At 39.7% G+C, this 25,740-nt stretch overlaps 1 protein-coding gene across 1 annotated transcript in view; it reads right to left on the bottom strand.

Annotated features, from left to right (window-relative positions):
* The window catches only part of SLC1A7 (solute carrier family 1 member 7), a 66,388-nt gene that overhangs the window by 27,252 nt on the left and 13,396 nt on the right, over window positions 1–25,740 (bottom strand). The window contains exons 3-4 of the mRNA XM_060773526.2: window positions 13,414–13,629; window positions 2,979–3,021 (exon numbers count right to left, since the gene is read on the bottom strand). Coding sequence (XP_060629509.2) covers window positions 2,979–3,021; window positions 13,414–13,629 — 259 coding nt within the window. The remainder of the gene's footprint in view (window positions 1–2,978; window positions 3,022–13,413; window positions 13,630–25,740) is intronic.

Here is a 25,740-nt window from a genome sequence, read left to right as displayed (position 1 = left end):
AGGATGGACGTGGTGGGTCTCATTCCTCCAAGTACCTTGTCCACATCCTCGGGTTTCACAAACTGAAAAGAATCCAACAAAATCTGACAAGCAGGTGCTTGTGTCACATCCACAGAGACTGCATCTAATGTGGCGTCCAGCCCGGAACGGATCAAAGCGACTTTGTCTGCAAAGAACCGAGCAAATGCTTCACAGCGCGTTGTCGAGTTGTCAGGGCTCCCACCAGTAGGGGGAGTTAAAAGACCTCTGACAACCCGGAACAACTCCGCCGGACGGTTCTTTGCAGACGCAATAGTGGCCGCAAAGAAAGTTTTCTTTGCGGCTTTTATTGCCGCGGCATATGCCCTCAGAAAGGACACAAACCGTGCTCGGTTTGACTCGCTTGGGTCCGATCGCCACACGCTCTCTAGAACCCTCTTCTTTCGCTTCATCGCTGCCAGCTCCTCGGTGAACCAAGGGGCTGGTTTAGCTCGGTTACTTGAGAGGGGACGTTCCGGAGCGATCATGTCAATAGCCCTGGTCATCTCCCCATTCCAGAGAGCGACCAAGGCCTCGACATTGTCGCCTACCGCGGTGGCGGGAAACTCCCCAAGAGCCGTCAGGAATCCGTTCGGATCCATTAGCCTCCTGGGGCGGACCATCTTAATGGGTCCTCCACCCTTGCGGAGGTTAGGGGGCGCAGTGAGCCTAAATCTAACCAGGAAGTGGTCGGTCCACGGCAACGGAGAGATGGACAACTCCTCCACACCGCCACCCTGCTCCCATCCCTGGCAGAAAACCAAGTCCAATGTGTGTCCAGCACAGTGGGTGGGGCCAGTTATTTGTTGGGACAGCCCCATGGTTGCCATGGCGGACATGAAGTCCTGAGCCGCACCTGTGAGGGTTGTCTCGGCGTGGATGTTGAAGTCCCCCAGCACAAGAAGCCGTTGGGACTCCACCGCCAGGCTCGAGACCACCCCCGCTAGCTCAGGTAGGGAGACTGTAGTGCAGCGAGGTGGACGGTACACTAGCAGAATCCCTATTCTGTCCCGGTCACCCACCCTCAGGTGGACGCATTCAAAATTTGTGGTCTGCGGGATGGGGCTCCTAGTTAGATGGATGGTATCTCTATAGACCACTGCGACCCCGCCTCCCCGTCCTCCGGCTCTTGGTTGGTGTTGCACGGAGAAACCTGGAGGACAAAGCTGGGAGAGATTTACGCCCCCCGCTTCGTCCAGCCAGGTCTCCGTAATGCACGCCAGGTCTGCCCGCTCCTCCAGGATTAAGTCCTGAATCCAAGTTGTTTTCCCGTTGACAGACCTGGCGTTCAACAACACCACCTTCAAGCCAGAGGGCCCGCTCACCTGGTTACACCAGATTACCTTAGGAGACCTATTGGGAGTAATTAATTTGGAAAAGCGATCCGAATCAGGCCGAATTCGAGGTCTCCTTCTCCCGCATCTCCTCCTTCCCACCACGACCTCTATGGGGGCCCCTCGGCTAATGGAACACCTCCCCCCCTCCATGCCGCAGTTATGAGCCATAAGAGTGCTTTCTCCTATGCTTGTTAAGTTTCTTGGTTCTTGCCAGCATCCCCCCTCCCCCTCCTCCCCCCTCCCTACCACACTCTCAATCCCAGGCTCCGGACTACCTCCTCTCCCGCCCCCTCCACCACTCCAAAGTAACATGAACAGTATCCAAAGGGGGGCAGGGGACCACATGGGTAGCAACGATGCAGGTGTTAAAATTGATAAGCTAGTTCTTAAAGTGCAGGAATTCAGGAGCAGTCCGTCAATGAGCAAAGATGATCGTAAATTCTTAGCAGCAACACATTCAAGGCACGGTTAATAAGGTGCTAGGTCTAAAGTGCTCTACTTAGCAATATAAAGTGCGGCACAGAGGGACAGGGCAGGGGAGAAAGTGCTGGTGCGATCTAGCAGCAGATGGCAGGTGCCTAGGTATTCTAAATCGTTCTTCTTGCAATGATAACAATGACAAACAATGACTATCGAAAGTGCTAGTTGATGTTATATGATATTAGCTAATATTGCTATGACCCCAGTAAGAGTCTAAGTGACTCTAGGCGGTTGAAAACCAGCGGATGGGCTTCCGGAGTTGATAACTCGGGGGTGGGGCAGCACGGATGGTTAGTCACACTTTGCTCAGTGAAGAAGCCAATTTACAGATCTAATAGTAAGGCTACACAGCCGCGGCCAGTTCGGATGGCGCTCAGTGGCATCGGACTCGCCCAGGGTGGAACGGCCCAGCGGTCCAGCAGCGGCCCAACGGCCCAGCGGGCCCAGCGACGATGGCTTTCCCACCGGCGGCGGTTGCGGAGGTCATATTTGTTCTATGTAGAACATGTCTGCTTTCTATCCCCCTCTTTTATCCCATAACTGTGCAGTTTCAGTGTGTTTGTAAATGGAGTGCGCTGTCATAATTGCATAATTGTAGAAAGCTGGTGACCCTGCCCCCACCCCCCATAGCAATGCAATTGCAGTTACAGCAAAAGAAAAACATGAGAATGAAATAAAACCCGGGGAATGGACTAAAGCCACATGACTTTATGATTCTTGGGGATATGGAGGAAAGAAGAGGAGAATCATGTCAATTCACAAAACATGAGTGCCAGTATATTGGAACTGCAGTAGAACAAAATCAACGCACCAGTAATAATAGCTGAATGATAGCAATATTGGAGCCATTGACAGGGTTTTTTCATCCAGAAAAAAATGCAGTCATGTAATTATAGAAATGCAATCCCACAGATGGGGGGTTGTGTGATAAGGAAGGATCAAAATACAACTAGCCCTGTGCAATTATACAACCACAGTTAATGGTATGTCACATAGCGACATAGGTTATTTGATAGTCCATAGATTTCCAGGAGGTCCTTGATAAGCAACAACATAGGTTATCTTGTTTTATCTACTTGTTAACATTGTTCATATGAAGGATATTTCTCTAGCACCCAAGTTAAGAGAGATGTAGGGACGTACCTGTTTAAAAGTGGCCTCAACAAGGTTTGCAGGGAACATATTCCTGAAAAGAGATGAAAATTACAATTTTCAATGATGGGGCATCATACTTGTATGCTTGCCTTCTTGCATTGATGTGGAGATATTGGAAATATAGATATTTATACATATATTGTATGTACATTAGAAGCACTGAAATGTAAGAAACATCAGGTTCTCTCTGTATTAGGAAGCCAAACTGACAGGACAAAAAGGATGCTGAAGGATCTGTGTCCAAGGCCCAGGCAAGGGCGGTGTGTGTGTGAACATTCCAGTGGGGGAGATAAGAACAGCCTGGCACTGTCACAGACAGATAGAGGTAAAAAGTAAGAAGTGGTCCTCTGTCCCTCCCTCCTGACAGGTCAAAATAGGCCCCTTGATGAATCTGTGTAAACTGAATCGTAGTATCTCTAACTTTCTGTAAGCTGAATGCTGAAATATACCTTATGCACGTAGAAAGATATAATTTGATATTTCTATGATGCTAAAGTGACGTGATGATGTTAAGGTACAGTATGTAGGAGCATGTTTCTTTGTTTGCCTGCATTTGAAGATGTATAAAAAGGAAAGTCAATACCTTAATCTGGACTCTGGTTTGCTTTTGGAGGACATTCCACACCAGAGTCTCAGCTGAAAATAAAACAATACTTTTCTGCCTCAACAAAGGATTGCTCTTGGTATTATCTCTCCTATCAGCCACAACAGTATTTCTATGACATTTGACTAATAAATGAGATTCAGCTGTTTCACCAGATCAATTATATCCAGTCTTTCTAAGTTCTTAAAGTAACAAGCACTTTGGCAAGATAAAAATGAAACTATGGGCCCTTTTACACTGCCACAAAATGTGGCTTGAACTGGCATTGAAAATGCTGGTTCAGAGCTGCATAGAGGCAACATGTGGCTGCTGTATTCCAATGCAGTGGCAGCACACAGTCCAGTTGTGACAATGCTGGTTCAGTACGGCTTCCTGACCCTCCTTGTATTCTCTTATTGCACTGTTACTGACCAAAAGCTTGGTCCCACATTCACGTCTTTAGCTTTTTCCTGGAGGTCAGGAGGAAGGGGGCTGATCTGACTTCAGTCAGGAGGGAGTTCCATAGCCGAGGGGCCACCACTGAGAAGGCCCTGTCTCTCGTCCCCATCAACCATACCTGTGAAGGAAGTGGGACCAAGAGCAGGGCCTCCTCAGGCCTCCTCAGACAATCTTAACCTCCTTGCTTGCTCATAGAGGGAGACACATTCGGACAGGTAAAACTGTGCTGGAACTGTTTAGGGCTTTATAGACTAAAGTCAGCACTTTTAATCTTAAACTATTTAAGCAGAATTCACCATACATGCAACACTTCCATTATACAGTACTTTTCTCTGTAGTTTTTCTACCATTAAATAATTGCAGATGCTTGGAAACTGGCTCAGATCCTGGCACCCTGTGCAAACGTTGTGCGACAGAGCTTTAGTTTATTTAGGTCATAGTGCATGATAATCACATGACTACATGAAATCATATTTTGTATGTGTGAATCTGAGATCAAATACTTCAATATATTAATACAATGGGAGTGGAGGGAAGAGTACAGTTCACTATGGGCTCCATAGACATTAAAAGAAATTATTTTATTGTCCTCAAATGCTATTTAGGAGGCGAGGGGTGATTTTTGCCATTGTTTCAATTCCTCCTATTGTTTTAGGAGCTTTGTTTTGTAACAGTCAATAAATTCAACTATTTTGTAGCCCATGCAAGCCCCAAAACTTGGTGAAATTGACCTGAGGGCACAAAGCATGGTAAAATGTTCCCCGTGTTCCCTAAAGAGCATCTGAGTTAAAAAAAATAATAATTTGACCTTTTCATTTTGCAAGGAGATATCCTGGAGGGTGAATGTGGCCCACTAATCACCCAGAGTTGTTTATTTTTCAATGAATATGACCTCAGGCAGTGTTTGCATGTAAGAGTAATACAGTTGCAAAAACTAGATTTTTGCCCCAGAGATAATATGTCCAAATGCTAGAAAAAAATGTTTTCCAGCAACAGAAGGACCACTTTGCTAAAATGTTTTGTTTCTCTCCACCACCAAAAGAACAGCAACAGTTTTATAAAGCAGTAAAAAGATCATTGAGAAAGACGTGCACATCTGGCCACATGTTTTCTAAATGGAGAATTTCCTTTCATTTGTCTTTCAAAAATATTGTCGGCACTCCCATAGAATTTATTTATCAGAGCAAAAATTTCATTTACTAATTCATGTGATTTTTGGATGAAAGGTGCTGCAGACAGGCAAAGGATTAGTGTGCTGATTAAATTATAGCTTAGTCCCTGATGGATAATTAATCAGGAGTTCCAGATTCCCATTGAGGATTTTTCTTCAACCTGGATTGAAGAGGAGTTGTGCACGTGGGCCATGGCTGCTTTCAGAGCAGGGAATGAATTGAACGGGGCCTTGCATTCCTGCAACAATAATTGGCAGCATTAAAATGCAACTAGGACTACTTGGGAGAAGAAATATCAGATGGTCAGTAGCTAGATTTAATGTTAGCCAAATTTGTGGAGGATTACAGCTTTTTGTTTCTTTATCATTCTTTATCCAGCAGGAATTACAATGCTCCTCTTAATACAGGAGGCTGGAATTCTTCCAAAATATTTTAAGTAGATTGTTCTTGTCATTTTACATAGTGAACCATTCTTTGAGAGTAGCTTTGTTGAAGTGACCAAAATGATCTGGTAAGAGGATGCCAGATTATACTTGCAAAATTTCTATTTTCTCTGTGTGTGAAAGATGGGGAGAAAGGAGAAAAGGAAAAGGAAAGGAAGGACTAATTTCCAGATTTCTCAGAAAGCACAGTTTGTAGGAGATTCCCATCCTTGCATCTATATTTGACACATTACAAGAACTTGTTATAGGCAGCAGAAAGGGATGTGTGTTTGCATGCTATTTAAGAAGGCCCCTACATGTTTCTCCTACCTTTAGAAGGAACATGTAGTCACCGTCTTGACTACTTTAAATATCTGAGTATTGAGATTATGCTTATGTTTGTCTAGATACATACACCTGAATTGAGTAACTATCTAATTTTCGTGGTAGGACAACAAATTGCCTCCCTAATCCTTAACATACCTGCCTAGTCAAAAAATGCATCCTTTTTAGAGTAATTGACAGGGTGTTTAGGTTATTTACTTATTTATTTCTGAATTACCCTGCTTTTAATTTTTTATGTTGCTATGAGAGCATTTGTGTAAGTTACCTCATAAATTGTTGCAGATACCTTTTCTGTGCCCTCTCTAAGAATATCAGAGAAGCCAACAATTTCCTTATATAGTCCGTATTCAAGGATTCTGCATCCATGGATTCAACCACTCACAGCTTGAAATATTCCATAAAAAATTCAGAAATATAAAAACACAATGTTACTGCACCATTGTATATTAATGGGGGCATTTCCAGACAGCATCAAACATGAAGGTTTTCAAAGAAGGATAAACCAACTCGGGACCTGCCTGCAGGTCCCCACATTGACCAGCGGGTTCTGGGCTGCCTTCCCCTGCTGTCCTCACAGCCTTCTTTTTGTCTCGGAAAAAAATGAAAGGTGAACGGGGGACAACTGCAGGAAGTTTTTTAAAAAAACCAATATTTTGTTATGTGCTGATCCTTATATGCGCACGTGCAAACTCCTTAATATAGAATGTGAAGAGATTCCCATGTGAACAAAATGATGATCAGTGTTTAACAGAGGGCACCAGAAGTTTTTCTTTCCCCAATTGTGTTTTCATGCTGTTTTTAAGTTTAAAAACTTTTAAATTAAAGACTTTCAGACAGCTCCAATGACTATCCTTCCTGCTCCATTTAAGCCAGCTGGAAATCAGCTGTGACTCTGTGACAGCCCAAGCAGCTGATTAGTTGTTTCAGGCTTCTTTAAAACAGACTTGCAGTCTCCAGGGGGGTGGAGGAGGGGGAGAGGAAAATCTCACATTTTGCAAATGCACATTTCCAGCCAGAACCGGGATAAAAAAAGGACTTCTTTATCTAATGCTTTGGCTTCGTTCCTCCGATTCAGTGTGGATTTACCGGTAATGTCATCTAGCTACGCCCTTTTAACCCGTTCTCTCCTGTTTCTTTTGTGCTATGTGGAAGGGCCCTGATTCTTGAGTATCCATGGATTTTGGTATCCACAGGGGTCCTGGAACCAAACTCCAGTGGATACGATGGGCTCACTAGACTGCTATGAATCCTAATATCAGAGGTTACTGCAGTCACTAATTATTGCTATGGCTTGCAGTGAACTGCACTTGGATACCAATATAGGTTTAAAATAGGAGACAACTTCAAGATGTTACTCTGAACAGATGAGAAGAAGGGAGAACCACCAACATTGAATATTTAAGAAGTAAAAAGATGCTATAAAGCTATTTTTTCATACAACCATTGTAAAGAAGAATAGAAGTGTAACTTTTTTCTTTTTTTCTTTTCACACCCTTCACTTCTTTCAGACCCTACAAGCCCTTTCCCTCCCCTCCCCCTTCCCTCACTTTTTTCAATTTTTACTGTTTTTAATGTATTACTGTTAAAAATAGGATAGTATATCCTCTGTTCAGATATCAGCCACCATGCCAATGTCTTAAATCAAGAAACAGCTTCCTAAGATCAACAGAGATACTCGCAGGAACACTCAGTAAGTGAGAATCCAAAAGTAGCAGTTTAAAACCCAGCACCTCAATCAGTGGCTGAGACCAGATGAGAAACTCCCTCCTGGGCACACAGAAGATTGGGCAACCTGAAAGGCGCTGAAGATGCTGTGCTCTAGGACCACAAGATGCAGAGCTAACTTTAAGAAATGGGGCTAGAAAGTGGATTCCACAACATGCAAGTGCAGAGAAGAGCAAACCACAGACCACCTACTACAATGCAACCTGAGCCCTGCCACATACATTATGGAGGATCTTCTCACAGCGACACCAGAGGCACTTCAAATAGCCAGCTTCTGGTCAAAGACATTTAGCATATTGCCAAGTTTTAAACTTTGTATTTATAAATACATTTTAACTGGATCATCAGTTTGTTCTGACACGATAAATACATAAATATGAGCATATCAAATATTTATATAGGTAAATTAGTACCCCCGAAGATTCTGTCACAGAGATTCACAAATAAAACGATAGGAGACCACCATTTAATAAGTGCAAATATGTTCTGCATTTAAAACCGAAGCAAAGGATTCTTCATGCAGGAAGCAAAATCAGGTAGCCATGTTGCTCTTTTAACAGGGCAACTGAGGCCATATCTTTTAGTAGAACAAACAACCTGTTGAAAATGCAGTATGCAAATGTGGCCTGTTAGAAGTGTTTCTCAAGGCTGGATATCACTGTCCAGAATGTGGGAAAGGGTATTTCATTTTCTAAGACATAAATATTTTACTTGAAATGCCCAGAGAGTGTGATAAATCTTCAATAAATATGATGCATTACAAAAAAAATCTACATGAAAGGCAGCATGAGCAGGACAAAACAGAAAACAAATGCAAAACGAAAACTTCAGAAAAAGGGCATGCATATTTTGTCTCTCAGAAAAAGAGAAACAAGAACAAAAATACAGCATATTCTGCATGAACAAACCTGACCCCTGATAATTTCCCCTAAACATGTTTAACAGTCTAAATCTGCATTATGTGACATGAATTACAATTTAGATAAACTGGGATATAACATCTCAGAACCTTTTGCTATGGAATTTCCTTTCCTTTTAGCAGGCACCTTCCTTTTTGAGCCCAACTAGTTGAAGCCAAACACATAATAGAGGCTTGAGCTGGATAAGATAAAGCAAAATTAATGACAAGCCATTAATAGAAACAGTGAGTAAGCAGTGTGATTGCGTGGGTGAGAGAAAGGTAAATACGAGTTGGAAATGAGTGTAGAATACTGCTGCCCAACAAGGTAAATTTAATAACCAGCCAGGTACACATATCGTATGAATGGGCCATAGCTATATAAAAAAGCTCATTCTCTACTTAAATCTCTGTTCTGCGTATTTTAATATGTATGTTATAGAAATAGGTTTTAATATGTATTTTTAATAGAATTTTCACAATGTTTATATATTTTAATTCTGCTGTAACCCTTGTTATAGAAATAGGTTTTATGTTATAGAAATAGGTTTTAATATGTATTTTTATAAAATTTTCACAATGTTTATATATTTTAATTCTGCTGTAACCCGCCTTAAGCCACGAGGAGAGGTGGGTAAGAAATAAAATTATTATTATTATTATTATTATTATTACTATTACTATTACTATTACTATTAATTGTTTCAGCAGCCAGGTACATATATCGTATGAATGGACCATAGCTATATAAAAAAGCTCACTCTCTACTTAAATCTCTGGTCTGCGTATTTTAATATGTATGTTATAGAAATAGGTTTTAATGTGTATTTTTTATAGAATTTTCACAATGTTTATATATTTTAATTTTGCTGTAACCCGCCTTAAACCACGAGGAAAGGTGGGTAAGAAATAAAATTATTATTATTATTATTATTATTATTATTATTATTACTAATTGTTTCAGCATTTTAATTGGGTCCCACAAAATTTTCTTTGGAGGTCGAAGAATTATCAGTGCACTTGGTCTTCCACATTTATGGGTTTGACTTTTACAGATTTGATTATTCAATAATTTGATTAAAATCTTGTATGTATAGGATCCTGCAGTTCCTGCAGGACCTAGACATTCTTACAAAGAATATCTCTCTAGGATTCTCTATGCCTTCCCCTGTGATTTGATGGTCAATTCCCACTGGACGTTGACCACAAAGTTATGCTGGAGGACCAATAGATTCCTAGAAATATGTTCTCTCAAGTAAAAAAACAACCACACAATTTTCTAATTTGCATCCCCCATCTTTCCCTCCTCCTTTTATGGGGGTCTAAACCCAGGAAATATGGGGGACCAACTGTACATAACGCTGTTTCCTGATATAAACAGATTTAAGCCTAATTTCTAGACAAGGCAAACCAACATTCATCAAGCTGTAGTCAAAAATAAGAACCCATGTTTTCTCATATTGTTAAGAAAAATGTCAAATTTGTTTAATTTTATAATTTAGTTTGAATCTGCAAGAGGAGACAGTTATAAAATAAATGGTTAACAACTGCTCGTTAAGAATTCATAGAGGATCTTAGTTAGTTTCAACTTATATTGTAATGAATTTAATATAATGGGAAAGAGATCATAACTGGGTGGAAGACGACATCATCCACCTGCAGAAATTCCTGAGTTCTATTTCCAACTCCTGTAGCTTAAAGCGTCACATAGTAAGCAACAGGAAACACCTCAGCTTATGACACAACAGAGGCAGTTCACTGTCAATCAGTGTAGTCCACACTAAGCCAGAAGTACAAAGAGTGCATTGGTTTGGAGATGTGATTATAGTTCTCCTATGTCTCATGTAGCATGACCTGTCCTAGGGACAATCCTCACTAATTAGTGCAGTTGCTAAGAACAAAAGAATCTTCTTTCCATAACGCATAGAGCTCCCAAAGATGAAATGGAGCCCCCAAAGTGTAAATTGTGGGGCACTGATATGAAAAAAAATATATATTAGAGTGGCTGTTTCATTTATATTCATTGGTATGGCCTACTTTATATGTGTATGACGTTACCCCCCCCCCCCACCACCATATTTTTAAAAAGAGGGGGAGGATTACTGTCCAATCAATCTGGCATTAATACCAGGAAAGATTCTGGAGAAGAGCAATGAAAACAGTACTTTAAAAGAAACACCATGACCATTAAATGTTAACATCAGTTAGTCAAAAACAAGTCACATCGTACTACATTTATATTTGTATTTGAAAGAGTTACAAGCTTGGTCTATGTCAAAGCAGGGGAACATATGGGATGTAACAATCTAGCAAGCTTGCTATACATGAAATAATTGCATGTCTTAGCTCAGTAACATTTTTGAAATGAATGTAACATCTCTCCAACAAATGGTAATGAGGACAGCAGAAGAAAATATTTTTAAAAGATTATCATTGCACCCAACAAGAAAAATCTTAATGTTGTAACTAGCACAAAAAACTCTGTATTCATTAATTTCTTGGGAAAAAAAACAATCCTGAAGTTGTGGAAAGGAAGGACAAAGGGTAGTTAGGAAGGAATCATATAATTTGTATATTTGTATCCAAGTGTAATAAGAGATCTGACAACAAGACAGAAATCACACAGTGTTGTTTTATGTTTAGGGCCAAGTCCACTCTGCAAAACAAAATCACCAACTAGTACACAACGCATTTGTTCTGAAAACAGGCAGCCACAACTTAAGTAGTTATAGCTGTAAATAGGGACATGTGGGTCATGGATCTAGGTGCTGACCAATCCAACTGTGGGATGACAAGAAGAATGTGGGAACAAACCCCTTTGTTATAGTCCTTCTCATCATTAGAGGGTTGTGCCTGGCACAACCTGGGGATCACAACCAGACACAGTGAAGACATCTGCCTTTGCGCTATGCTACTCTGCTGCTGAGTACGCATGCCCAGTGTGGAACACATCTCACCACACTAAAACAGTAGATGTGGCTCTTAATGAGACATGCCGCATTATCACGGGGTGTCTGCGCCCTACACCACTGGAGAAATTACACTGCTTAGCCGGTATTGCACCACCTGACATCTGCCGGGAAGTAATAGCCAATAGTGAAAGGACCAAGGCAGAGACATCTCCAGCTCATCCCCTGTTTGGGTATCAGCCAGCACGTTGACGACTTAAATCTAGAAATAGTTTCTAAGATCTACAGAGACACTCGCTGGAACACCTCAGCAAGCGAGAGTCCAAAAGTGGCAGGCTCAAACCCAGAACCTCAACCAATGGCTGATACCAAATGAGAGACTCCCCCCTGGGCACACAGAAGATTGGGCGACTTGGAAGGCGCTGAACAGACTGCGCTCTGGCACCACGAGATGCAGAGCCAACCTTAAGAAATGGGGCTACAAAGTGGAATCCACGACATGCGAGTGTGGAGAAGAGCAAACCACTGACCACCTGCTGCAATGCACCCTGAGCCCTGCCACATGAACAATGGAGGACCTTCTTGCAACAACACCAGAAGCACTCCAAGTGGTCAGATACTGGTCAAAGGACATTTAATCAACTACCAAACTTGCAAATCTTGTGTTTTGTCTGTTTGTCTGTTTTGTTCTGTGTAGAAATGTAATACAATTGACTGGTTGCCCTGACAAGACAAACAAATAAATCATCAGAGGGTGCCAGAAAGTTGTCTACCCACTGAGTTGGGCCAGACCTGCCTCCACCACAAACACCCTGGGATCCATAAGGGGACCCCCATAAGTTACCAATGTTTAAGGCTCACTGGTAATCAAAGTTTCAGATACATGACTCATGCCAACCACCCTGAAAGGTTGTGACAAGGAGTGGAATGAACAATCATGATACATAATGGGTGGGTGGGATAACATCCAGAAGACAACTGTTTAGTGTGTGTCTAAGAAGGAGGCTTTATACCCATTCCACAGCCTCCAACTGGAATGGATCCTACAATTGGGCCACTTTGGTTGGGTCTGCCCCTCAGTGAGCTCAAACTTGGGTTAAAACCTATTGGGTAGCATTCCCAACTCTTCCCAGGACCACATCAGAGTGTGTGGTTACCAGGAAAGTAGAAGCCATGCCAACAGAAAGCTGCCATCTGAACCAGGCTCAGTGAGTTCCTCTGAGCAAACGCACTGCATAGTATGTCATACAGTCTATTTACTACCTCAAATGCTGTTCTGCAGCAGTTCTCAACCAATGGGTCCCTAGGTGTTTTGGCCTACAATTCCCAGAAATCCCAATCAGTTTACTAGCTGTTAGGATTTTTGGGAGCTGAGGGCCAAAACAGCTGGGGACTCACAGGTTGAAAACCACTGTAAGGCATTCTGTTTTATATGGATTCTCTCACATTTGGGGTTATGAAGTCCAATTTGTTAACTTTTCATCATCATCATCATCATCATCATCACTTTATTTCTTATTGTGAATAGGCACAGCACCACCTCTCCAGCACTTATTTCTCTCCAAGGGCCACACAGCAAAAATGGCCTGTTACATTATTCCAGCTTTAAAGCAAATATTAGCTGTAGAAGCAAGAAGGTATCAATTTGAATTCCCAGATTTCCCAAACTTGACAGAGCAATCTTATGACTGTAGCTTAATGAAGGGAGAAACATACAAGTCAACTGGTCGTATTTCATGCACATAGGACTATTTTGCGATTAAATGTACTGTATATTGTCATATCTGACTATTGATTAACTCCTTCATTGTAAAAAGTACACAGTGATTTCAGAACAAATTTTAAAATGCATCACTTAAATAAATGCAAAAGGCTACCTTTCAAAAAGCATTAAGAAGAAATGTATTTACCGAATTAAGTCCAATAATGCATCGGCTGAGCTCATGATTGGCTTCCCACTTTCCTCAGTGTTCTCCTTCTGGGCTGCCCCACCAGGATGGATGATGGAGACCATAACGATGCCCACAACGACGGCCACAAAAGTGGTCCAGAGATAGTAAGTGACTGTAATAATGCCTAATCGACTAGATGTCTTGGCATCAAGAGCTGCTAACCCAGACATTAAGCTGTTGAAAGAAAATGGAAGAAACATGTTACTTTTTCCAGTCTTAAATGAATGATATTAGCCACTATATGCATCCAGTGTGAGACCAGAGAAATTAGGGATTTTTCACTTCTCATTAATGCATTACATCTCCCTCTCTGAGCAAAGATGACCAAGGAAAGAATTAGCTAGAATTTGCTGCCGACATCACATTTTCCCCCTATTAGAGTTACTTCTCAAATTATTTTAATGCTTGTACATGTACACTGACTGAATTATAATTTTATTTATTTACTTTCACATTCTTCTTTTTCATCTTCACATGCTTAATAGTGTGGATGAGGAAACTATTTTTGAAACTAGACTAAGATAAATTACTCTTCATCTGCATATCGAAAATAGTAGGATGAATCTAATGTTAGTACTAACATTAAACAGATCTATTGAAATGAATGGTACTTAGAATACTAGAATCATAGAGTTGGAATGAGACCACAAGGGTTCTTTGATAAGCATGAGTAACACCCAAGGGATTTATGATATTAACAACATTGGTTGATTACGTATATAAAACACTAACATACTAATAAATAGATTTAGAAAATATTTTCCTATGACTAGTTTGGAAGAAGATAAAGAAAAAATATATAATGTTATAATTTTTTCCCTTCCATTTACATCTTTCCTTTCCATGATGATTCATTAAACATGTGTTAAAACCTATTAAACTACTATCAATAACTTGAATAAGTTTTACCCTCCCTCCCATGCCTAATGTAATTGTGGAATATATATATATATATATATATATATATATATATATATATATATACATACATACACACACATATATATATATACATATATATATACACACCCAATAACATTGGGCCCCAAAACTGAATTTCTGCAGCCACTTCTCTCCAGAACAAAGAGCAACCATTGGTGAGTAGCCTCTGTGGTCTGTCTGCCAAAGCAACTGTTTGGCCTACAACTCACACCCCTTGCCTTCAAGAATACCATGTCAAAATTCTTATCAAATCAAAATATACAAACATCCCAACACTCTCTTGATCTACCAAGCTTGAAACTCTAAGAAAAAGATACGTTTAGTTTCGTATGACTTATTTTTGAGGAAGCCATGCTGGCTTTTAGCATTTGCAGCATTCCTTCCCAAGTGTGCATAGACTGTTCAATGATCTACTGTAGAACCTTTCCTGGTATCGGTGTCAAGTAGTGTCAAGTGGTTGTCTGGGTCATCTTTCCCCCCCTTTTTTAAGAGAATATTTGCTCCAGGAGTAGCTCGGACTTCTCTAAGAATTCTCAAAGATTATTGATAGGAACTGAAGAGTTCTTTTAGTGCTATTGGATGTAATTCATCTGACCCTGGAGATTTGAATTCATTTAGAGTAGCTAGGCATTCTTTTATTGCCTCTTTATATGGGCTGCAGTTCTCTGACTACATGACTACATGATTTATTCCATTTTTGCCAGTTATAGCATTGCTTTTCTTTTGGAAGAAGATTGAGGCAAAGAATGCATTAAACAATTTAGCCTTCTCTCTAATTCTGTTATCATTTCACTATTTTCCTTACACAGTGGTACAACCATTTTCTTATTCCGCCTCTTGCCTCTGAACATAATCAAATCTTTCCTGACCCCACCTCAAACAAAAGTCTTACTATGTATAATCTTCCTATCAAGCCCAAGCTCATTTTGAGCTTTTGCTTTACTAATTTTCACCCTACAAATTGTTGTTGTTTATTCATTCAATCGCTTCCGACTCTTTGTGACGTCTTGAACCAGCCCATACCAGAGCTCCCTGTCGGCTGTGGCTACCTCCATCTCCTTCAAGGTCAAGCCAATCACTTCAAGGATACCATCCATCCATTTTGCCCTTGGTCAGCCCCTCTTCCATTTTCCCCAGCATCATTATCTTCTCCAAGCTTTCCTGTCTTCTCATTATGTAGCCAAAATACTTCATATTTGCCTCTTAATATCCTTCCCTAAAGTGAGCAGCCGGTCATTATTTCTTGGAGTATGGACTGGTTTGATCTTCTCGTGGTCCAAGGCACTCTCAGAATTTTCCTCCAACACTACAGTTCAAAAGTGTCTATCTTCCTTCGCTCAGCCTTCCTTGTGGTCCAGCTCTCACATCCATAGGTTACTACAGGGAATACCCTACAAATATTGGCTATTCATTTGTATCTCACCTTTACACACCTCCTCATTGGAATGGTTTTGTTCTAAAAAAATCTTTTAAAATTGACCCCACCTCCTCCCAGAATAATAATTTAGATTTAAGTCTCAGGAGCATATTATACCTTTATATATTTTAATAACTCATACAAGTAGCTCTTGACTGGGTTTCAAGCAGCCCAGCCCAAGCATTCTTGAAAGGATTCATCCAATCAACTGCGAAGACCACTGCCTCGGGGAGATGTAAAGGATCTGACAATGGGATAGTCCCACACCCCTTGCCTTTAAAGCCTTTTCTCTAAAAAGACTGAGATGTTTCCCTTTTCTGGATTCACGTTTATGATTTATTAGAAATAAATATATAAGGGGGGGGGGACTTGTGAATGTATTGGGTACACTGGACTGGACAGTAATAATTATGATTTATAGGACACCGGGAAATTTTAAACTGAAAAATTGGTTCAGCGTCCTGGTGAAAATCCCCTCAAGTTGGCAAAGCATAGCAAAAGATCTTGTCTTAAGATGCAATTAAGATCAGACATCCAGGTGTGTTGGAAAATATCAAATATAAGCTGTGCCTCAATGCAATCTGTATTGTTTTGTATGCTTTCAATTCCATTTTTTATATTTCCATATGCTTTGTCTTGGTCTCTGAGGCTGGCTCCTTTTTGTGAACTCATATGATCCCATTCTGAACTATTTCAATTGCTTCAAACCATTTTTCCAAGTCTTGCCCTTTTTCTCCTGGGAGGGTCTTCCACGTGACCGCAGCTACAAATGGTCAAATAGCAGCTCTTTATTTTTCCTGCCACGAAGGAGACTCCGTCAAACTCTGACATCACAGGGAGTTCCCAGCCAACAAAAGCTCGGATCCTGGCTTTGCCATCTCTGAGCCAATCAGAGGAGGGAATGGGTCTATGTCAAAGGGGATAAATGTCTTGCACTGTATTGTATGGTCATGTCCAATTCCTTTCCAACTGAGACTCTGTATCAGGCCTGAGTGTATTAAACCTCTGTTATTGCCTTCAAACCCAGTCTACATTTTTCATGGCAGTCACGATAGCATGCCGTGCTGGATGATGGATTCACCCTGCTCCTTAAGTAGCTAGCTAATTTTGACTACAGTTTCCTCCTCATTGGAATGGTTTGCGATTTTGCCTTCAATATCAGTAATAAACTCGCATGCACTGTGAACTCCCTTTCCTTTAAACAGTTCTGACCATGGGATTTCACCATGCTTTCCCTAGCTTCCTTTGCAAGTATAAGCCACTGCAAAAATGGTGAAATAAAAAACAACCTAAGGATTTGGTATAAGATAAAAAAGCCATGAAAGCAAAAGGAAGCTATCCAAGCTTTAAAACCTACTTCGGGAAGTAGGTTTTAAAGCTTGGATAGTTTTCTTTTGCTTTCATGGCTTTTTTTTTTATGTTAGCAAATGCTATTTTAGATAGCAAGTTTCCTCTCCTGGAATATAACAACAATTTGACAAAATTGTTCAGAGGTCAGACTGAAGTGCAGCTTACCCTTTAACATAAATTTGGCAAAAACACTGCAGTGGGATTTAGCATTCAGTCATCCAGTAAATCAATTAAGAAAATGCACTGCTTTTCTGCTTGCCAATCTCTAATCCTGCAGGTTTTGTTTTCAGTTCATTGTGTACTGTGGGGGAAAGGGGTATAAAAATAAAATAAAATTAGATTTCACTGTATTCAGCTTCACCCTCTGCAGTGGAATCCCTCCCCTGCAATCCCAGGAATTGGGGGGCTGGTTGTGAATATTGCATGAATGGTATCTCCAGAAATCCTGTGTAATATATTTCAACTTCTAAGGACATGATTATGTACTCTTATTTCCATTATAATCTGGTTAGCTAGTATATTCTGAAAGTGAAAGGTAAATTAGAATAAAATGATGCTTCTTGCTTCCATATAAGCCCCGTAGATCCTCACTTCCTTGAAAATAAGCACACATTTTCAGTGAATATAAATAAAATTATTCAGTTCTCCTGTAATCCATTTTAGCATCTTTAAACACTTGTTTCGTGCCTTGCTGAAGATAATTAGTATGGAAACTGATTCTATGTCTACTTACATTCCTACATTTAGAGAATGCAGTATTTAATATTTATTTGTTGCATGTGTTATTAATACGAAAATCAGCCCCTCTTTGCATGTTAAGTAAGCTGACAGCAAGTCTTCAAAATGTAAAAAGCACAAAACAGATTCTTCCTACTAGCAGAAGCCAAAATATAGACAGCTTCTAATGTCTGCCCCAGTCACACAAAACAGTTGTAAAAAATAATTGAGAAATACATGGTGTCTCCAAAATGTATACACGCTTAATAGGATTAAAGATTACAACAGTAGAGAATAACAACAACAACACCAACACCACCAACAACTTTATTTTTATACCCGGCCTCCATCTCCCATAAGGGACTCGGGGCGGCTTACAAAGGGACAACCCCAGAGAGTACAAAGTTAAAAACATAACACAATACAATAGCATCAAAACAAAACCAAATAAAAACATATCACATTAAAACATATCATAAAAACAGTATCATACAGAACTATAAAAGTTCAGAGGGCTCTGGGTTTGTGCAAATTCCTAGATAGGGCTAAGGGAAAGTGCAAAATTAAGAAAGGCAGGGCTGGAAGGATAATGTTCATGGACATAGAAATGTCAAGATTGTAGAGCGGAGGGCCATGCTGAAGTGCTGGAACTTGGGTAACATTGGGCCAATTCTCTAGAACTGCCTAGTCAAAGCCACAGTGGAACATTCATGTTTTTAGGTTCCCTCTCAAAATTAGTCTCTCAAAATTACAAGAGAAACTTTAATTTGACAAAATATAAATGTATTCATAAATCCTTCCAATACTTGCCATTGTTAAAGAGGTTAAAATGTATAGATTTTTGGGACACCCTGTACATGCTTTTTGTTCTAAGATATCCTCTACTAAAGTCTTTGAACAAGAAAGGGAAAAAAATCTGTACTTCTACCCAGATCTGCAGAACACAACTGCTTTTTAACAAGGACTGCTCTTGTGCCTTTTCCAGTAATTTCATGTGAAAACTTAAATTTATTGGCTCCTAGATGGGGTGTGCATGTGAAGAGGTTTCAAGGAAGATGCAGCAATGGGGAAGGAATCCTTTTTAATTGCTCAATAAGAATAAATGTTCACAAATTCATAAATTCAGATGCCAGGTCTTATCTGTTCCTGATTTATGAGTTATGAAAGGAGAAATACTTTTCTTGCATCAAAGGCTTCCAACATCATGGCAACAGTTTCTGACTAATTTTTATCTTGATGCCATGAAAAAGTATTAGTTGATGAATTCTCAAGATCAAGCTGCTGTTAAATTCATATCAGGACGCCAGATCAGAGCATTTTAATTGCTGGTCAGGATATGAACACCATGAAATCTAAAGGGACTGTTGCTGTTGCTTGATAGATGTTGCTTGATGACCAACTGTATTATGGTTTACAGTTGTGTCTGATCATACATTAGCTCCAAGGTGACAAATCCTAGAGGGGTCTAATAATGAGATTGCCCTGTCTTTGGAACATGCCCATTAATAAGATCATCATCTGTAATAAGATTACTTTGCCACCAGTTAATGTAGTGATAAGGTTGGAGATGTAATGGTAAAGTTCACAAAAGTAATTAACTGTTGAAGTGCACTCCATCAGAAGTATAGACTGGAAAGCTAGAAAAGACAGACTAACTGTATCCCTGTTAATATCATTCAAAGTTTGGAAACTCGGATGCTCAAGCCAGGAGACAACAAGGACAGAATAAAAAGACACACACACAAACACACACATCATACTATACAAAATATTGGACAACATCCAGCTGGTACCTCTTACTAATTATAAATGGCTTTTGTCAGCTCAACTCAGATATTATCCAGCTCTATAAACACCATTAGGTTTTCTGTTATATGCCACCACCACCCCCTTTATGTAAATTCAACTGATTCAATGGATCTACTCTATTTAGGTTCAGCAACTTAATTTAGCCCACTGTCTATTTCTTACTCTGGACAAAGTGAGTTTCATTACATCCAACTTAATGCTCAAGCTGCAGCTGATGCCATACATTTTCATGAACTTCAAGAACTCAGTGACATAACATGGACATGGAGCCAGATTTGTAAAGACATAAAATCTAAAGGTAGGTACCTATCCGATTCCTGTCCTACTTTAAGTACTGTAGTTTAAGTTCACAATTCACACAAATGTTAATAGAACAACAAAAGCAATACACTCACATTTCCCATTCAGGCGAAGGTAGCAAGTACATGGGAACTACAAATAAACTACAAAGTTTATCATTTGAAACTATATTCTAGTGCTTACAAAACCAATCATTCCTTAAAAGTAATTCCAGGTTTGGTATTATTTAGGTCCCCCCCCCCCCACAAAAAAAAGACCCCTTAAATGCCTAATGCATTAACATCTAAGTACTGAAGGATGCCTCTACACTGAAAAATTAATGCCATCTGATACTTTTTTAGCTGCCAATGTTCGGTACTATGCATCAATTGGGGAGTCACCAGCACTCTTTCATAGAGAAATCGAAAAACCTTGTAATACTATAATTCCCAATATCCCACAGCATTGGGCCATGGCAGTTAAAGTGCCACAAACTGCATTAATTGTACAATGTAAGTAAGTTTAGTTTTTGTCTTCAAAGTCCAGCTCTGTCTATGTACTCAGCTCTCTGCTCAAAGAGCTTTCTCTGTTTGTGAATGATGTGAGCATCAAACACAGAGCCCTGCAAAAAGGGTTGGTCACAAAACCCATTCATCTTATGCCTCTCTAGCTTGTTCTCTTCTTCCCCATGAGAAGCCATCTGGATATTGCTTTGAAATAGATGGATTATGGATAAAGCTGTCAAAGGGGATTAGTGTGATTAGAAAGGCATTAATCCTGTCAAGAAGTAATGGTCAAGTATTAACCACCAGCAGTCAGCACAAGTCCCATGTTTGTTTTCATTCATTCACTTCTTAGTCATATCTCATTTTATAATTGCTTGCTGTGGAAAAGCCCTTTGGAAGGAAGATTACCCAGCAAGAGTCCACTTCGACAGCGACATTAACAATGATTAGATGTGGCATGATTATCGTCTGGCACAATTGGAGCTCTGAATTCTTTGCTTTGTGATTGCCTATGTGATTCTACCAGTCGCGTTCTCATTACTCTTCATGACAAGGCCATTTTTTTTGGGTGTAGCAGGGCAGAGAGAGATATTTTTCTATAACATCTTGTTCAACAGAAATAATTTTGAAAAGAGGCTTTGGAAATTCTCCCTCAGTGGCAATTCATTCATAAAATAAACCTTCAAAGCTACAATGTCTACATGTTGTGAACAAGAGTGTGACCACTTATGCTCCTGGTCCATGATGTGACAAGGAGCCACAACTGCTTGGGACAACACGTGTAAACACATTTTGCTGCTGCGTGATATAAAAGTCCCTCTCCATGAAAACCATGATTAACCTTGCTTTAGACTAGAGTGGGGGAAAAGGGGTCATTTCACAGATTATTTCAACCAGTGTGGATGTTAATCACATAATAGCACAGATGTTTCTCTCTCTCTCACGGTTTCTGAATATTCATATTTGGATATGACAGTGGACACTTGGAAGAGCGACAGATGCAGCTTCCTTCTTATTGCTGGAGTGGCACACCAGTCTAGGCTTTATTTTGGTACCTATAATCAGCTTTTAATACAGTTACAGAGGAAAAATAATAGATATTGGTCTTAAATGTTAGCATTTATGACGTATTACTGAAATGCAACCCCCACCCATGGTACTGTAGATTACTGATCTGTAAATAAGGGAGACAAGCTGGCCCCGCTGTTGCAAAACACTGTAGAAATATGTAGAAAGAAGCTGAGCATTTTTCTTTTTTTCAGATTTTCAGACTTTTTTTGCTTTTTTATAGTGTCATAAAGAAACAGTTCTATTATTTTTATTTATTCTAATTTCATCAATGGTATGTAATTATAATAGCATATTTTTAGTTGTTTATCCACAATCTTTCTTAATTGTTGGGTTGTTTGAGTTCGCCATCGCTTTCACACAGAAAGCTGATAAATGGTTTCCAAAACAGATCTTCCTTTATTTTTCTTTTTGCTAATCTTAATTTATAGGTTATCTTTTCCAATAGGGCTATAGCCCAGATCTTATTTAACCAATTCTTTATTGATATGTTAATTTCAATTTCACATCTTGCAGCACATAAAATGAGAAACATCAGAATTTTTTTAATCCAAGTGCTTATTCTTACCTTCAAATACTGAAATTTTTAGTCTTCACTGCCATATAATCGAGTTCAAAGCAGATAATATGGATGTATTCATTTATTTACTTCATACACTTGTACCCGCCCTTCTCACCCCAGAGGAGGGAGTCAGGGTGGCCTCACAGGAAACACCATTTGGTGCCATCACAATCATAAAAACATTCAAGAAATTCATTAAAACAACATTAAATAAACAGTTGTTAAAAACACACCAGTTAAAACCAAAGTCTGGGTCAGTTCATTGTCACTTCAAATTGCTTATGTCTTCTTTTCACTTGCCGTTATTCACTGATCAAATGCTTGGTCCCACAACCAATCTTGAGTTTCCTTCTAAAGGACAGAAGGGAGATGGCCAATCTGATATCCCTGGGGAGGGAATTCCAGAGGTGAGGGGCCACTGCTGAGAAGGCCCTGTCCCTCGTCCCCACCAATCGCATTTGCAACGGTGGTGGGATCGAGAGCAGGGCCTCTCCGGATGATCTTAAACTTCATGATGGTTCATAATAGGAGATACGTTCAGACAGGTAGTCTAGGCCAGAACCCTTTAGGGCTTTAAAGATTCAAACCAGCACTTTGAATTGTGCTTGGTAGCAGATCGGCAGCCAGTGAAGTTGGCATAACAGAGGAGTTGTATGCTAACACTCAAGTTATATGCTAACACCAATAGAATTCTCTTTAAAAGAAAAGAAAAGAAACTTATCCATAAAGTTGTACGATGCATTACTATATTATGACTTGGCTGATGATACCATTTTGAAGTTTTAATTAAATTGGAATTCCTTATTTTAGTTACAGGATACTATAGAATAGTCTATACATAGTCTAGGTTTTCTGGATCCTTAACATAAAAGGAAAGTGTCTTCGACTCATTCTGAAACAAGGCAATTGTTTTGGCTTCATTGTCTTCTCTTTACTCTCCCTATTGTTTACCTAGCAAGTGCTAATTCATCAGTCTCTGCCCTTTTCTGTCTCTGTTAGGGCTGTTAGAAGCAATATACTGGTCTACGTGCTTGGGAGCTAGTACACTAGTTAAGTACTTATCTCTGCTGTACAATATCTGGGATAAAATTATGTCTGTCATATCAGTCTGAAACAAGTGTTCTTAAGTCATGTTGTTCTACTTGGATTTTTGTATTATAATCAGAAAAAAGATAACATAACCAAGAGCCCCTTCCTTAAACCAAATTATAGCATTTTGATTCTCCTTGAACTGTCACTGTTCCATCCAATGTAATACTGAGATTTGCAGTTTGAGGAAGCATTCAGGATTCTTTCCCATTCCATAACAATTTAAAGTGGTATCAAAGTACCATACTGAAAGTGCTCCAAATCACAACACCATCAAAATTACAGGAGATAGAAGTATTTCAAGGGGACAAATCAAATCAATGACAGAATTAAAGAGCAACTAATAAATGCATTCTCCATTCTTTGTTGACACAGAATACATGAACTTTTGTGTACATATTTCATCTTCTCAAAGAATCCTTTAATTTCCATGTTTATTGCAATACATGCACATGTGTGTGTGTGTGTGTGTGTGTGTGCACACGCACATATATTTATAAACACTCATGGAAGAAGCCTCTTGGACATAGTGAATAGAGTATTGTTCTGGGTTAAGAGATCTGGGTTGAAGTCTGGTTACAGTAATGTTCACTAGACCATCCTTTTACCCTAACCTATCTCACAGGGACTGTAGGAATAAAATGAAAAGGAGAGGCAGGTTGTTTCTTCATTTATTTGCACCATTTTTCCAATATAGAATCCAAGGCAGTTCATGACATAATTTAAAAAACAAACAAAAATAAGAAAAACTGTTAAAAACAACATGTTTTCCATATTTGCAGGTTTGATGTTTGCAGAGTTGATTATTCACTGATATGATTAAAATGTTGTCTCTAGGAATCTCTAAGGGCCCTTATGCACTACCAAAAATCTCGGGAAGAACTGGGTTATTTTAACCAAGTTCCTTGTGAGATTTTGGGCCCTTCCACACAGCCCTATATCCCAGAATATCAAGGCAGAAAATCCCACATTATCGGAGTGTGGACTTAGATAATCTTTCAAAGCAGATATTGCCAGATTTTCTGCCTTGATATTCTGGGAGATAGGGCTGTGTGGAAGGGCCCTTTGTCCCCACCCCCACCCAAACCCCAGTTTTCCCTTGGGAGGTGGCTAGATGCCATCCTAGGTCAACCAAAGGGAAATCCCTCCTCTGCCCCACCTCTTGATGAGCCATGTCCCCAGTTTTCTTTGGATTAATTCAGTTTTACCTGAGGCATCATTTGGACAGGACTAAAGGCCTGTCTGGAAGGGCCCTAAGTCTTCTAATATAATTATATAGTTAGCATCTGTCAGAAGGTGACCACAGAATCGTGTGGGAGGACTATAGATTTCTGGAGAGGACACCTTTCTAGATATCTCTAGGACTGTGGTCAACATATGGCAGAAAGTTTACCAAAGAGTCATGTTGGAAGATCTAGAGAAGTATTCTCTCAGGTTAAAAAAACCCATGTTTTTAAATTCTTAGTTTCTCCACTTTTGTAGTGGTCCTGCATCCCTAACTACAGTGAATGTGGAGGGCTAACTGTAAAAAGTTTCCTCTGTGGCAAGAGATTGAGTTGGAAGGTCTCTTCCAACGCTATGATTCTATGAAATAAGCCAGCCTATTAAAAAGGTACTAATTTAAACAGTTTAAAATGATTAAATACTGAATAGTGAAAATAAAAGTACAGGCAGTCCTCAGGTTACAAACATCTGACTTACTGTCAACTCATCATTACAAATGGGGGTGAGATAACAGAAAGTGAGAGAAATTTATACCTTGGAAGACAAATTCATTCCTGAAAGAGTCTTTATGGGGGAAAGATGTCTCCACTGAAGCCTGATCATCAAGTCTTGTTTCCACAACAAGCCATTTTTTTCAACACCAATTATCACAGGTACAAAAAGTGAGGTGAAATCTTCTGAACAAGGGCATAGACAGCAAAACAAACACCACAGTTTTAATCCTTCCCTATGCTATCCAAAGCACATGTTTGTGTATAGCTGGAATTACACTTAAAAATGTAACTGTTCTGACTTACACACACATTGAACTTGAGAACAAACCTACAGAACCTATCTTGTTTGTAATTTGAGGGCTGCCTGTACAGTGGAGCCGCTGTGCTGTAAAACTATTTTGCTGCACTAAAACCAATGTAAATAATAAGGTCTTTGCCCGGGGTTGGAAAGAGAGGACACGAGACATGTTTCATGGGCAAGGGGGTTTCACAGCCTTGGGATCAGCCATCAATAAATTGTCCTCACATTTCCTTACCACGATGAGTATGAGAGAAAGGCCTTCCATAATAATCTTTTTAAAAAATTTTTTTATTGGTTTGCATACAGAAAACAAACCCGATACCAAAGAAAAACTGAAATAAGTAAAAAAACAAAAAAGAGAGAAAAAAACAGAAAAAAGGGGGGAAAAAGATATACAAAAGGGTATGCAAATTTGCAGAATGGCATACAGTCAGCGCTCATTAAACATATAAAAAATCAACTTTGACTGTACAGTTATAATACATTAACATTTATTGTCCCTCTAACCCCACACCCGTGAACCCAAC

Source organism: Anolis sagrei, chromosome 4, assembly GCF_037176765.1.
Source record: "Anolis sagrei isolate rAnoSag1 chromosome 4, rAnoSag1.mat, whole genome shotgun sequence".
NCBI lineage: Eukaryota > Metazoa > Chordata > Lepidosauria > Squamata > Dactyloidae > Anolis > Anolis sagrei.
Note: the sequence above shows the minus strand (reverse complement) of the source record. Positions and strands in the feature narration are given on the sequence as shown.